This window comes from Nothoprocta perdicaria, unplaced genomic scaffold (genome assembly GCF_003342845.1).
Source record: "Nothoprocta perdicaria isolate Ctin4 unplaced genomic scaffold, notPer1 scaffold_2, whole genome shotgun sequence".
Lineage (NCBI taxonomy): Eukaryota > Metazoa > Chordata > Aves > Tinamiformes > Tinamidae > Nothoprocta > Nothoprocta perdicaria.
In genome coordinates this window covers 9,717,370-9,732,004 of record NW_020455204.1, presented here as the reverse complement: position 1 = coordinate 9,732,004, position 14,635 = coordinate 9,717,370, and the positions used below count along the sequence as shown (strand labels likewise).

At 40.4% G+C, this 14,635-nt stretch overlaps 1 protein-coding gene across 6 annotated transcripts in view; it reads left to right on the top strand.

Annotated features, from left to right (window-relative positions):
* Nucleotides 1-12,111, top strand: part of TBC1D1 (TBC1 domain family member 1) — an 84,367-nt gene extending 72,256 nt beyond the window's left edge. For all 6 annotated transcript variants that reach the window (XM_026037476.1, XM_026037473.1, XM_026037475.1 and 3 more), the window contains 5 exons: nt 2,270-2,514; nt 2,964-3,123; nt 5,791-5,960; nt 8,466-8,636; nt 10,057-12,111. In XM_026037476.1, coding sequence (XP_025893261.1) covers nt 2,270-2,514; nt 2,964-3,123; nt 5,791-5,960; nt 8,466-8,636; nt 10,057-10,257 — 947 coding nt within the window. In that variant the 3' untranslated portion in view covers nt 10,258-12,111. The remainder of the gene's footprint in view (nt 1-2,269; nt 2,515-2,963; nt 3,124-5,790; nt 5,961-8,465; nt 8,637-10,056) is intronic.
* The last annotated feature ends 2,524 nt before the right edge of the window (nt 12,112-14,635 follow it).

The following is a 14,635-nucleotide window of genomic DNA, read 5'->3' as shown; positions in this document are numbered from 1 at the left end:
GGAATTGTGTAGGCTTGAGAGAAGAACCCACGTTCTTGCCACGTGTGGTGTGGAATCTACAAGCTTCCCCAAGTCAAGCTGCAGAGGTCGTGCTCATACAGAGCATGAGCCAAAGCCACAGCAGCTCATGCTCAACTGAGTGGGGACACCTGCCGTTAGTGGAGCTTCCCGAGACTCAGGACAGGGCTGTGTGTCTGGATGCCCTTTCCTGGTGCAGGCAGGAATCAGCAGTTGCACCAGGCTGGGAATTCGCCCTTGGGCACAGCTGGGATTTGCCCATGCCCTTCTGAAGGCGGCGGCACCCTGGGCTGTGCCAGCTCGGTGCCAGAGAGCAGGAATATCCAAAGCAGGGATATCCAAAGCAGGGATCACTTTATTGTGTTTTTTGCATTGAGAGCTAGCACGCTGTGTGGGAAAGAAGCAAGCCACAACTGCACGCAGGCGCCTCTGGTTGTTTCCTTTTGTGGCTCCACCTGCAAGCCCTGCTGTCAGGGGGGATCTCAGGTCCTAAGCACCACGTTTAGGTTTGTCATTAGGTGTTTGCTGGACCCAGCAGAGAATTGTTTTATTATTTTTGAAAAATAAAACAGTAACAATCTGGATTTCTTGAGGTAGCATATATTATTTTTTCTTGAGTAAAACCTACTATTACTACTGTTTTTATTTCTTTTTTTTTTATTATTACTCTTTTTAGGACTCCTTTTGCATTTTTATTCTAATTCAGCTTATAATTTTTCTCCTGCAAAAGGAACGTTGTGATATGAACGAGGCAACACAGGTCTACTTTTAGACTATATCGCTACAACCTGCAGCTCAGGCAGAGCAATCTTTGCCAAGGGAAACAATCTCCCTTCTATTCTGGAAGCCAAAAACGCTGCTTTTGTAGCACTGAGGTCTTTGAGAGGCTGGTGGGGGCAGACCTGGCGGCAGCTGAAGGCTGGAGCCCAGTGTGATGGGTGAACCGGGATGCAGAAGGGCCCGGCCCCTGGCTTTGTCTTTCTGAAACAGGAGCTCTGCTGTTATCTGGCAGCACAGCAGCATTCCAGGAGCTGCAGGGTGGGGTGGTATTTAACAAGTGGGCAACTGAAAAACAAGCTCTAGTTAATACTAGAACAAAAGATGTATTCAAATTTCCTCTCAGTTCATGTAGTTTTGTAAGGGGAAATCTGATGGGGGAGGGCTTTTTTTCCCCCTTGGATAAGAAAATGTTCACTTTTAAAATATTTTCTAAACCATCAAACTTTTAATGTATCTGTTCCATATAAGTCACAGAGAAATGCACACACATATATGTATAACTAAACAGTTCTAGAGATACTGTATGTGGACTTCAAACAAAAAAGGCAAATTGTGCTTTAAGTCACAGAGTAAATTCTGAGAGTCAGTCTGGTTGTGTAAGTTATGTATTTAGACTGATTCATTTTAAGGGCAAATTGATCCCAGTGCTCTGTTTATTGATCCCAGTTTAGAGATGAGCCAGCATGAGGTGCAGATCGTCCCCTTCTAGATCTGCAGAGGTAGAAATGGTGCTGTTGGGCTCCTGCAGCTCTGCAGTTGACACAAAGTTTACTTTAGGCTGAGATTTAGAGAGTTGTGGGGAATAGATCGGGTAGCCTGTTGCCACGCTGAGTAAATTTTGCTCCCACAGCTGTCACCCACACCTCCCCGAGCAACAGGGCAGAGAAACCAGCTCCACAAAAGGGAGCTTTCTGCCAAGTTAGCAAGCTGAATCAGCTCATGAAGAAGTCCAGATTTTGCTGTGCAGGAAAGGTGGAGGGACCAGGGCAGGGAGGGAAGGAGCCAAGGACACAGTTGGTGGAAGGAAAGACCAGAAGAAAAGAGAAAGGGAATGAGCCCTGGCCCGAAGAACTCATGTTCAGAATCTTTATTTGGATCTTGGTACTGCCCAAGAGCCAACGCTGGGGAGAAGGGGGCTGGGTGAGGCAGGAGCCCTGTGTCCTGGCTTGCACTGCCTGAGGCAGCCACCCCACACCTCGCAGCAAGCTGGGCAAGGTCCCGTGCTAAGAACCAGTCACTCTGCTGTTCCCAGCAGCAGCCTTCCCCTCGCAGAGCCTGGCTTCTCTCCTAATTGCTAAATTTACTTTGAAACTGGTGCAACAAAAGCGATTACAGTCTGTGAAGTATAAGCATTTGTAGTTTTGTACTGATAATTTTCGTATGCTCAAAAAAAGTCCAGTTTCATAACAGTGCAAGAGTGTGTTTTGTTTATGTTTTCAGTTTTAATTGCTAAGCTCTGCTATTTTCACAGGACGGACATTTCCAACACATCCATACTTCTCAGCACAGCTGGGAGCGGGGCAGCTGTCACTCTACAATATTTTGAAGGCCTATTCCCTCTTGGACCAGGAAGTAGGATATTGCCAGGGCCTTAGCTTTGTAGCAGGCGTTTTACTACTTCATATGAGTGAAGAAGATGCTTTTAAAATGCTGAAGTTTCTCATGTTTGACATGGGTCTGAGAAAACAGTATCGTCCTGACATGACTATTTTACAGGTATGGTTCCATTTTTCTAGTAACAGGATGCTAATGCTAAATATCAATAATGCAATACAAATAGAGTTGTCAAAATATGCACTTCAACTTACATTCAGTAAGTCAAAAATGAAGAGGATAATCTGCAAAAAGAATGGTTTGTCTTAAATGCATTAATTTCAAATGAAAAGGGGCTACTGGGCAAACGAGGAAAACTGTGAATAGCAAGAATCCTGCTCTATGTTGTATGAGGATCAAGTGACCCTGCAGATGTACGTGTTGCAGGCTCTTAGGTGGCCTATCCTGGGTCTCTGAAATGGATCTTGAATCTTTTTTTCTTTACAGAAGTCAGCCTGAATATTAATTGATAGGTATCTTGCACTGTTTTTAGTAAGAGTACAAAGCACTGACTGTGCTACTCTGACTGTTAAAACCTATTTACTTTTAGTCTCTATTCCTCATCCATGCAGATCCAGATGTATCAACTGTCTAGACTTCTTCATGACTACCATCGAGATCTCTACAACCACCTAGAGGAACATGAGATTGGCCCCAGTCTCTATGCTGCTCCCTGGTTTCTCACCATGTTTGCCTCCCAGTTTCCCCTCGGATTTGTGGCCAGAGTATTTGGTAATTCCTTATAAAACTTCCACCTTTTATTTTAGAAACTTAATATGCAAACTTCTGCTATCAGACACACAGGAGAAATGTTCAGCATACACTGTTGATGAGTAGAAGAAAAACAAGAAAAAGCATCCTATAGAAAGCTTCATGTTTGCAGGAAAATGGAAAGAGAGGGAAGGAGAGCAAGGGAGGCTTGTGAACTGTCATGCCTTTTTCATCTTCATTGTTATCTTTTTGTACCCTTTAGCAGTTCTGAGAAGTGTGTGCCGTGAAGGCAATGTAGAAACCTTAACACCTGGAGTTGGTTAACTTTGAGCTGAAAAGAAATGCGACCAAAGAACCATCTGAGAAACAAATCCATTTACTCTATTAAATCACTGCCTCAAACAGTGTCAGGGGAAAATGATTTTGAGAATTATGTTTCTAAAACATGTACATGCACACACTTCTGTTTGATCAGTACTCTCCAGAGGCACTGGGATTTTAAAACAGTGTTTGCTACCTTTGCATTTTTATTCTGAAGGATAATCTCTTCACTTTCTGGAAACTGAAAAATGATTGGAAATATGTGATCTGTAAGTTCCAAGGTCATCTATTCTAACATTTTTTCTGAATCTGCAGAAATCACGTTCTCTCTCTCTCTCTCTCTCTTTAATTATTAAAATCTTATTATGAGTTTACCTCAATGCTGTCTTTTGCGTGCATATAAAAATTTTCTGTATTTTGGTTTTCCTGTGTGGTACTGGACCTTCCATTGGATGATGGAGCACGATGAATTGGAGCTCTCTCCCTACTTCCTGTCTTCAAATAGAAAACTCTTGGCATCATCTTAATTCTTATTTCAGAAATTTAGAGAGACAATGATTTATTAGGGCATTAATATTAACATTTTCTTAGCTTCTAAAATTAATGGTCTTATCTACCACAAGAACCAAAATACATAGAGAAAGAGATTCCAAGAAGACAATCAGTTTTCTTTCAAATATTCAGAATAATTTGTAGCATTGTACATGTTAATAAGAGTCTTTGGGCTTTTGACTCCAGTGAGATATATGAGAAAGTGCTTTGTGTATCCAGTATACTTGGATTTCTGCCTTAGTACACTGATTAGTGACAGTGGAGGATTTTAGAGCTTTAAAAACCAAAGGTTTTAGATCAAAATAGAGAGCATAGCTACATCCATGATCTCCGCAGAACTCATTTTAGGTCAGCAAGAGAAGAGCATGTGTGACTGGAGCAATCACTTCTGATCTCTGTCAAAATTTACTGTGAGCAACACTTGCAGCTTTTTGATGTTTCAAAGTATTCAAAGTTTCAAAGATCCTTCAGAACAGTGCTTACTGGAAGTAAGCAATTAGATGAGAACATGAACTGTAATTCTTTTACATTCAAGGAGTAGATTCCACCCATGGTGACGGCTCTGAAGCTAGAGCAGCGAACCAAAACAAGCCCTCGAACCTGCAGAAGGCTGGAGGTGTCACCCTGCGGGGCTGTGGTTTGCAGAGCTGCAGGTGTCACCCTGTGAGGCTGTGGTTTGCAGTGCTGCAGGAGGTGCCGTGAGCCAAGCAGTCCTGACCCACCTGCTGCTGTGTTTTTGCACACTGTGGCATGTGCATTTTTACTGCTCACTTGTTAGAACTTGCGAGGAAAAAATGTTGTCCTGAGTAACACGAGCCCAGGTTACTTGTGTACAGGCTACTAAGACAAACAGAATGTGCTGCCATCCTCTATCTGCCACGTGAACTCTTTGATGTCTTAAGCCATATTATTGTAAAATAATACAGCTATTACTGAACACCTCCTTTAGATTTCTATAGAGCTTGCTGGTTTTCATGTATTTTTAAAAATTTTTACATGCAAGCACTATATAAAAGCAGTAGACTATAAAGAAGTTAACCAGAAGACTTTGTTGTGAAGCAAATAGCAAATCAGAAATAAGCAAAAAAAGAAGTACATTGTACTTCTTAATTACCTGTCCAAGCTTTCAGCACTTCTCAGTTGAATCTAATGAAAATACAGGATGACAAAGAACTGGTATTAAATACTTAGTATTAAATACTTTAATACTTTATATATATATATAAATACTTTATATATATATATATATATATATATATATATATAAATACTTTAAATACTTATTTACTTAGTAGTGGAGGGGACTTGGTAGGATAACGTTTATTTGGTTGCAAGATACACATAAAACTTGACTTGAAATCCGCTGGGCTGCCATATAAAATTTAGAAAAAAGAATATGTTCTCTTCTTCTTTTTCACCTCCATCAATACCTTTTTATATTCACCAAATAGGTTTGCCCATAGTAAGCCCCTAAAACAAACAATGAGTAGAGTAACAGGAAAGTCAAAGCTGCTGCTTTTGGACAGGTGGATTTGAACAGTATTCTTCCGTGCTGACATCTATATCTCACTAAATAGCTTTAATTGATTATGCCAGTTAAGTGTACTATTCAAACTTGAGTTAATTAGTAATAATCCTGATGCTCAGTGATTTTGAGAGACATAAAAGACCGTAAGAGAAGTACCTGCTCAGCAGAGCATCTCTCTAGCCCCTTGTTCTATCCTGTAAGAAGTTGTTATCCTTGGACTTCTTATTGTTTTAATATCCTTGACAAAGATTTGCTTGCTTAATCTACTTTGGTTTCTGTTTTCACAGATATGCTGTTCCTTCAAGGGTCCGAGGCTATATTTAAAGTTGCCTTAAGCCTTTTGGGAAGCCACAAGCCCTTGATTCTACAACATGAGAACCTAGAAACTATAGTTGATTTTATTAAAAGCACTCTCCCAAACTTGGGTTTGGTACAGATGGAAAAGACCATTAGTCAGGTATGAAATCATCTGAACATATGGGTAGTAGCTGAAGAAATGACACATTTCTTAATAAAAGCTATTTGTTGATGGAAGCACCATAACAGATTGAAGTGTATTGCGTTGTTTCCGTTTGAGAAGGATTCTGATTTTGTAGTTTTAAAAATGTTGGATTTTGGGGGGAAGCCCATGGCTTGTATAGTGCACCTCTATTCCAGCATGTCAATTTGCAGAGTCTTCAATGGCAATTGCAGTTTATGTTTTAAAGTATGTGTAATGTATAGTATGTGAAAATGAACATGTAATATGTAATATTGACAAGAAGTTTTAGTCCATGTGCAATAATACATGCCATAAGACAAGAATCACACAGATCATTGCAGTTAAGGGCTGCCTGACTGTTTTAATTGGAAGATCCAGCTGTAATGTCTAATTTGCAACAGTCTAATAGAAGACTTTTTCCAAAGGCTTCTTGTGGGCTGCAGTAGCAGGGGCTGCACTGTGCATATTGCAGACGTCTCCCACTCACCCCAGGCTGAAAGATCTGGAGAAGGAAAGGCAGTGGCAGCGCCAAATGCCTCAGCCTTGTGCGGGATTCCCGTCTGTTCCCATTCCAGCAGGCTGGTACCTAGTACTGCCTGAAGAAGGGAGAGTTGGAGAGTGTGTGGAAGGGGAAGGAGTAGACGTTTGGAAAGGGTAAAGGAGGAGCAGGTTGTCAACCAGGCACCCAGCCCTGTGCGTGCAGCTCTGAAGAGACTTGCAGTGCTTAGGCAAGCTGCAGAGAGCTCCTGGCTTTGAGCAGAAGGAAGGAGAGATTTGGAGCAGCTCTATCCAACAGCTCTGAGCTCAAGCAGGGCAGATGGAAGTGAGTTGAAGGCAGAGCAGTCCCTCTGCTTTGATCAGGGTGACCTTTGAAAGGAGCATCCATTTGACCAGCCTATTTGTTTGACCATTGTGTTTGGCCATCAGTTGGTCGTCGTGCCCCTCCTGCAGCCCGGCCTGTGGTTTATGTGCGGTAACCTGCCTTCAGTTCGTTGGCTTTCAGGTTAAGCTTTTGGTTGGCCTCGTGTTCCCCCCTTTCAGATTTGGTACCCTGGTTATGACAGCAGGGGTTTCCCTTCTTCACAAGAGCGCGGATGAGGCTGGAAATGGCAGAAGCCACAAGAGGAAGTACCCAAATTTGCCCTGCAGAATTGAACTACCTGTTTTTGTTTTTTTTCCTTTGAATTCTGCCAGTGTGTGTTCTCCGGAGATGCCTGCATTATACAGATCATACAGAACACGGAGTTCTGTATCTGTGGCCAAAACCAAATTAAAAATGTGTTCCAGCCTTTCATGTTCAGGTGCTCAGTGTGTGCACTCATGTTGCCATATCATCTGCCTGGGAGAAATTTTAATAGTATATGCAATAGGTATCTAAGATGCCTCCCTTGTTTCACAAACTCAGTGTTTCCTTAGCTTCACCCCACAATTAAAGCTGTGTAGGTGAAAATAACTCAATAAAATGGAAAGTACTTCTTGTTACTTCAGATATTTTTGACTTATTCCCAAGAGAAATATAGTACAAGATGTTTAAAAATGAAGGGTAGCCTCTTAACTTTTGTTCCTGGGCTGTTTTTTGGGTGTATTTTTAAGTCAGTCTGAATTTTGTTTTCCACTAGGCTCTGTGACTGGCATCTTGTCTTTTCCATTTAGCAGCTGCTTCAGTGTTTTCAAAGGAGCTAACTTGCTCAAGGACCTTTAGAATTATACTTCCTAGCACTGACTTTTTCCTAGATAATTTGAAATCAGATGTTATCCAGAACCAGAGTAAGGAAAAATACAGGAGCAGTTCTTGCCTTTGGGTCTTTCCCTCTACCTCACTTTATTTATCCATTTTTAAAATATAGGGCTTAATACTCGTCTATAAGATTGAGCACGGAGTTCTGTGATTCATAGCTAACAATAATAGGAATCTGCTTTGACTTTACATAATGTTTCTGTTAAGTCTATTGGAGTGAGGATTTTGTTTGCTTTCTTTCAGTGTCCAGGAGTAATGTAGAATAATAAATGTTTACTTACTGTTTTCATCTGAAACTTTGACTTAACTGTGCTACTGTAAGTCTTACAGTTGTAAGTGTGGCAGAGGCTTGGAATGCACTTCAGAAGTGACATGTAATTCTGGATAGATCTAAGAGATCTTGTGCCAACATGAGCTGTCTTGCATTGACAATCTTAAAAAAAAAAAAAAAAAAAAAAAAAAATCACAACTACCCAAATACAAACAAAGGTTTGTGGTTTTTCCCAAAGTCAGATGTCAGATCAGTGGGAAGGTTTTAAACAGAATCTAGATCTGGATCTCATCATAGATGCAGATCTCTACTGCCTAAATCTTACCATTTACAGAATGGGAAAGAAATACCATCAATTAATCCGTTTTTGTACACAGAAGATTAGATACCCCTGTTTAGATCCATAGGCTTAAAGACATTGAGCTATTTGTTTGATCTGCATAGCACCTAATACTATTTTTATATGCAACAGGTGTTTGAAATGGATATTGCCAAGCAGTTGCAAGCTTATGAAGTTGAATACCATGTGCTTCAGGATGAGCTTATAGATTCATCTTTAAATGACAATCAGAGACTGGATAAATTAGAAAAGGCAAACAGTAGCTTGCGCAAACAGAACTTTGATCTCCTGGAAGAACTGCAGGTACAATTTATGCTTCGTAATTAACATTGTAGTTTATCCATCTTTTCAGAAAAGACTGCCTTTAAGATCTGAGAGAGACTGGTGTTTGACCCAATGACTTTCAGCTTTGATGCTTGTGATTTGATTTAGCACTTTGGAAGTTTTGGAGCAGAAGAAATGCACAGAGAGGGGTGGATAGAGCATATGCTCGCAGTTAGTGAGAAGTTTATTCATCAAGCTGTCTCTCCTCTTTTAAGTAAAATAACCGTAGGCTATGACTAAAAATACTCTTAAGTGCTTTCTTGACTTCATTATTACACATTCAGTCAGTGCGTTATTAGGGCAGAGACACGAGCCTGCCACAAATGGAAAAGCTAATGCCAGTGTGGCAAATATCATCTACAGGACACATTATCTAGAAAGACATGCTCCTTCTTGCAACATTAAAAAAAAAAAAAAAAAAAAACCCAAAAACACTATAATCAAACTTGCTTAGAAACTGGAATAATCACCACTATGTTCTCTTTGCCTGTTCAGTCTGTAGTTGTCTCAATGTCTAATTTAAAACTTGCCTTACAGGGTATGTTGTCAGGAAAGCCAAGACCATCCCATGCTGTAGCCTTTAGACATTATGCGGTGTTGTTATGCAGAAACTTTCACGCAGGTCACTGCATCCATCAGAATACTCAGCCACAGGACTCATATTGGAATTGGAATGAACTGACACTTTGCTTTACCATGCAGTAGAATGTACATGCGTACAGCCTTTTAAATGAGAATGAGGAATATGCAGTAACTGGAATTTTCAAGATGTGTTGTGCCTTTATATGTTAGACCAAATCACCTTCTTCCCCTTTCACACCAAGTTTACAGCTGCTGGACTCGAAGTTGGCACAGCAGAGTAGGTTGTCTTTGCTTTGCAAAGCACCTGGAATTTAACACACACTGCTGGTCAAAAGTAGCCTCCCCACTGTCCCATGCAGAAGGTTATTTTAACCTTCAGCTTGCGTCAGAAAACTTGTAATTTTTGCCACAGGAACCAAGAATTTCTGTACTCTAATGTCTATAGAACATAGTTTTTTAATAAGTAAAATCTTGTGCTAAATAAAAATGTGAATAAAAGACTTCACCTAGTATACTTAAGAATTCAGAATGTAATTCACCAACTTAATAACTCTCTAATTTGATCTACTTTGCATTATAGCATTAAGTTCAATTATGTGAAACAAAGCAATTAAGTTGAGATAGGAAGGTTTCTCATTATGAGCAGTGCCACAGCAGCAGACTAAAAGACACAGGTCTAATAACATTCATACTTGTATTTACCTTGCCAGTTTAGCATTATCTTGGAACGTCTATTTTAGATGTATTAATGTGTCTCAAAAATATTTTAGACTGGTTCCAGTTCTTAATGAATTTTTCCTTTCTCTCTTTGTTGAAGGTGGCTAATGGAAAGATCCAAAACCTGGAGGCCACAGTAGAGCTTTTACTGACCAATGAAGGCAAATTGAAGCAGTCAATTCTCACTCTTGAGCAGGAGCGAGAAGCTTTACTGAACACAGTGGAAAAGCTGCAGAAAAAGATGAGTGATGCAGATGGGAAACCTGTACTGATTAGGCAAGAGCACATGGATGCTGACTGACAGCTGCACTTGTCATGGAGCAGACAAGCTGAGCAAAGAACCAAGGGAAGAACTGAGGCTTTTTGTGCTGATACCCCGGAGACATGACATTGTCATCTTCACTGTTACACGCCTTCCTGTAGCAAAGCAAGGTATGGGCATGGTGACTGCCCACACTGGGAGGCTAGTTCCTTGGGGAGGAGGAGGCTCTTTCTCGTTAGGGTGTAGAAAAGCCATGAACGGTAAGATGCCACATGATCATAATGGGCAGGAGAAAAGTCTTTTTCAGCAAATAGCACGTGCAGTCACACACAGTACACCGTAAAGCTGTCCTGGATTCTTCCATAAGTGCTTCTAAACCTAAGTGCTTTGTGTTCGTTACATATTTTGTGTTTTGTACGTAGATCAACCCCATGTTAAACAGGACATCCTTTAGAAGGTCGAGTGAAGAGCTTTGAGGGACGACTTCCTCAGTGTAGATACCCAGCGGTGGCATTTGCTAAGAGGTTTGTGATTGGACTCAAGATATTTCTGGCAGTGTAAAAGCCCTGAAGCTTTGCTGGGTTTTGTTAACTGTGTTGTTTAGCCCTCAGATAACTGCTTCCCAGTGCTTTAAGGTGTCACTCTGCTGGACTCCAGAGAGCTGGACTTCATCATATGTGACTGTGCTTAACTGGGGAGCTGCCACATGTTTTTATAAGTACACTGTTCTACTACATTTTTGTTCGACATTCACTGGTTTAAAGTATTTCTGGTTGGCATTATCTGATACACATACTGTATAAAGTAACTGTATTATGCTCAGCAAAATGCACTGATATTAGCTTGATGAAGTCTGTGACTCTTGCAACATCATCCAAGGATTTGTACTCAAACCCTTCAAGTATCGTTTTATTTATTGCTCATCTGCTGTGTGATGTAAGACATCCTTTTGCTGGGAAGTTAATGCCCTGATCCTTTTTTTTTCCCTTCATTTGGTACTCTGTGCCCACTCCCTCTCTGGGAAATGTCACTCCTAAAGACTCTTTTTTGAAGTGGTAAAGGCATTTCAAAAGCTTGATGTTGTGCCAGGTATTCTTAAACTGCTTTATAAGGGATTACAATGCAACTTTTGAGTAGGATTACATATGTAAAAACAATCTCACTTTCCTTAATACTATGATAGTTATTTTCAGGCCAGTTAAAGCACCGCTGCTACAAGTGCAATAATATCCCTGCATATTCAGTTTTGGGGGTTTGCTTCAGAATTAGACTAAACAGTGCCACAGTTTTGTTTTTAATCCCCCAGCACAGTGTTAATAGTGTTACTGTGGTGGAGATTCATCCAGATGTGTTTTTTCCTATTTTTTTTTTTAATTTTATTTTTAATTTCAAAGCACAGTTTTTATTGTCTGACTGACAGTGTAGGAAAGGTTTTATTTTGCTTTTTCCCCTCTTCATGCAAATCCCTCTGACACATTTTGGTTGTAGTTTAATAAGAGAACTGTAACATTCAGCAGCTGTGCAGAGCAAATACTGTCATGTAGGCCAGAAGCTAAAAAGAGAGTTTACTCTTCAGTTTCCTAAGAGTTTTGTTTGACTTCTGTCAAGAACCATGCCTGGTTTTTGCACATCCACTCTGTATTTACTTAATACTGAAATTCCAGATAAATAAATTGTTATTAATCCATTTACCTTTTAGGGCTCTTTTTTTTTTCTTTTTTTCCTTTTTTTTTCGGAAAACCATATTGAAGCTTGTGCTTCATGTTTAAAATATTGTCATAATGGACCTCGCATTGTTAGAACTCCATAATATTGTATAATATGGCACCTTAGTGCTATAATCCATACACTGACTTTTTAAACAAAAAGAGCAATAAAAACAATCTAAGCCTACATCTATGCATTTATGTTTTTCATCTTTTTATATTTGAAAACAAAAGCGTAGTTGTTGGGGTGACAGTTCAAACCTTGTGAAATGTTTCCTGAAACAGCAGCAGATTTCCGTGGTGACTATTAATGAAAACTCTCAGACCTCAGGCTCTCCTAAACCTGCTTTGGATCCAGCTGCAAGCGCATCTGTAGATGCTGGCTGAGGTGACCTACATTCTGCGTGACTGCAGGAGGGCATTTCTTCTTGGCCTGTGACTTCTCTCTGAGTGTAAGTGGAGGATTACCTCTAGTCCAAAGCCATTTATCAAGAATCTGTATAATTCTAGAAGTAGATGTGAACCAAAAAAAACCCTTTCCTTAAAACATACAAATGTTTTTGTTGCATAACTAACATGAAAATATAGATGTAATTGTTTCATTGTACTAGAGATGAATTTCCTATGGGTAAACCTGTGCATGTGCAAATTAATAAGATTAGTTAAAGATGCAAACACCAGGCAAAGTAAGTCTAGTAGACCAGAGTCTGAATGTTAATGAAATAGCTCCTTTAAGACTTCCTGCTGCCTAAATTGAAGCAGATGTTGCTTTGTGTTTTTTTCTTTTATCATCATATGCTCTTTTTTATTCTTTTTCTTTTTTTTTTTTTTATCATTAAGCCTTTCCAGTTCAAGAAGCCAAAATGGAAGATTGGAGGAAGCCAGTATCACCCAGTTCTTAACTTTAGAACTAAAGCTTGGGACATTTCCCTTCGTGTTTTCTTGCATTGGATCTTTTCTTGCGTTGGTATCTTAGAACCTGTGGTGGAGCAGAGCACTGAAATCTTTTGAGTTCAAGGCCGCCTTCAGCTCCCGGCTCACTTTAGCTGTCAGAGCAGCACCTGCCCTTGCTGCTCCCTGCCATACAGCCCTTTAGCATTGCTCAAGTGATTTCGTGCTGCTCCTCAGCCAACATGTCTGTATTGCCTCTGATTCCAGTGCTAGGCTGGTCAGAGCTTGTTTGGATGTCTCTGCAGGCCGCTGTGCTAGTGAGCAGACAAACCAGTTGTTTTAGAGCTTGCTTTGGGGCCTCTAACACAATGGTCACACTGTGTAGAAGTGCCCTTATTAGTCCCCCATCTACTTCAAAATACTCCAGTCGTGTTGTTTTCCACTTCAAAGAGTGCCAGATTCGTGTACTGGGTTGGTGGCACCCAAAAGTGTCTGCACTGAAAAGAATACACTTTGTCTGAAGCTGGATGTGTGCCACCTTTGTGTGAGGCCCGAGGCACCTTAGAGCACCATGCAGTATTTACACCACATCACGCCCTGGGATGTGAAATAATTCTTCCTTTAAGAGCGCTTTACTGGAGCAGGTACGTGGGAGGAGGAATGCTGGCGGCCAAGGTAACCGGCGGGAGAGCAATCCGGCATCGCCCTGCAAGGAGCACGTGTGGGTTACCCCACCTACCTTTGCATAACCCGAATCAGGGCGGATCACTCGGCACTCCTTTGCTCGTGCAGCTGCCAGAAAGTGTGCCTTTCGTCTCTACCAACCTGAGGCTGCAAGAAGGCAGTACCTCAAAGTGGGCTTTTTCAGCAAATCAATGAATGCTTTGTTATTCAGAATACTCTTTCTTACTCCTTTGTTTAAGTGTTTCTCTTTTGTAGCTATTTACACTGAATGTTTCTAGTTTATTTGTAAAACTTCTAAATTGTAGATGAGGAAGAAGAAAAGAAGCAACTTACAGAGGGTAGAGATCATTAAAATGGGTTTTCTGAAAGAGTGTGAATTAGCCTTTCCCATACCCTCAATCTTTCTTATATGGTGTTTCACAACTCCAAAGAGATTCTGGGGAACTTTATTCATGGATTGTCTAAAGGGTTGCATTTCACAAGTAGAAACTGCTGCCTCAGAAGGAGATGGAAAACAGGATTATAGTCTTGGAGTAAGATGACATAGGAAGACTTTCTGACAAGGGTCATAAAAGACCTAAATTCAACTGGATGCCTAATTCTCTCTTTTTTTCTTTATCACTGTTCCATGGTTTTTATTTTTTTTTTTCCATTAGCATTTTAGAGTACACTATTTGGCTAGAAGGGTGATATAAATGCAGTTTTCTTCCTGCAGCTAGAAACAGAAAGCACAATTGATGATCTGCCTGTTATTCTCTTGCTAATGAGACAGCAGGTTTTCATTTCCTACTGGTCATTTGCAAGTCAAGCTATCAAGATGGTCATCAGGAAAAAAGAATTTTCTTGCTACCATTTGGCTCAAAGTGTTTGCTTTAACTGCTTACCTAGCTAACATTTAAGAAATCTTTCTCTGTTTCCAGGTTCCATTTTCTCAGATTTTATTTTCATAAGCCTTATAGGATGATGGAATACCTAACTCTCCCATGTAGAGTCTTTTCTCCATATTTCCAGCATCTGATATTTCTACTTTGGATGTTTTCTCTGTAGACTGTGAAAGATCTTGCAATGTAAAAATGCTTGGAGTGGCCAAGGCAGTAGTTGACCCAAAGAAAGTTCCTTGCACGTATGACTTGAGC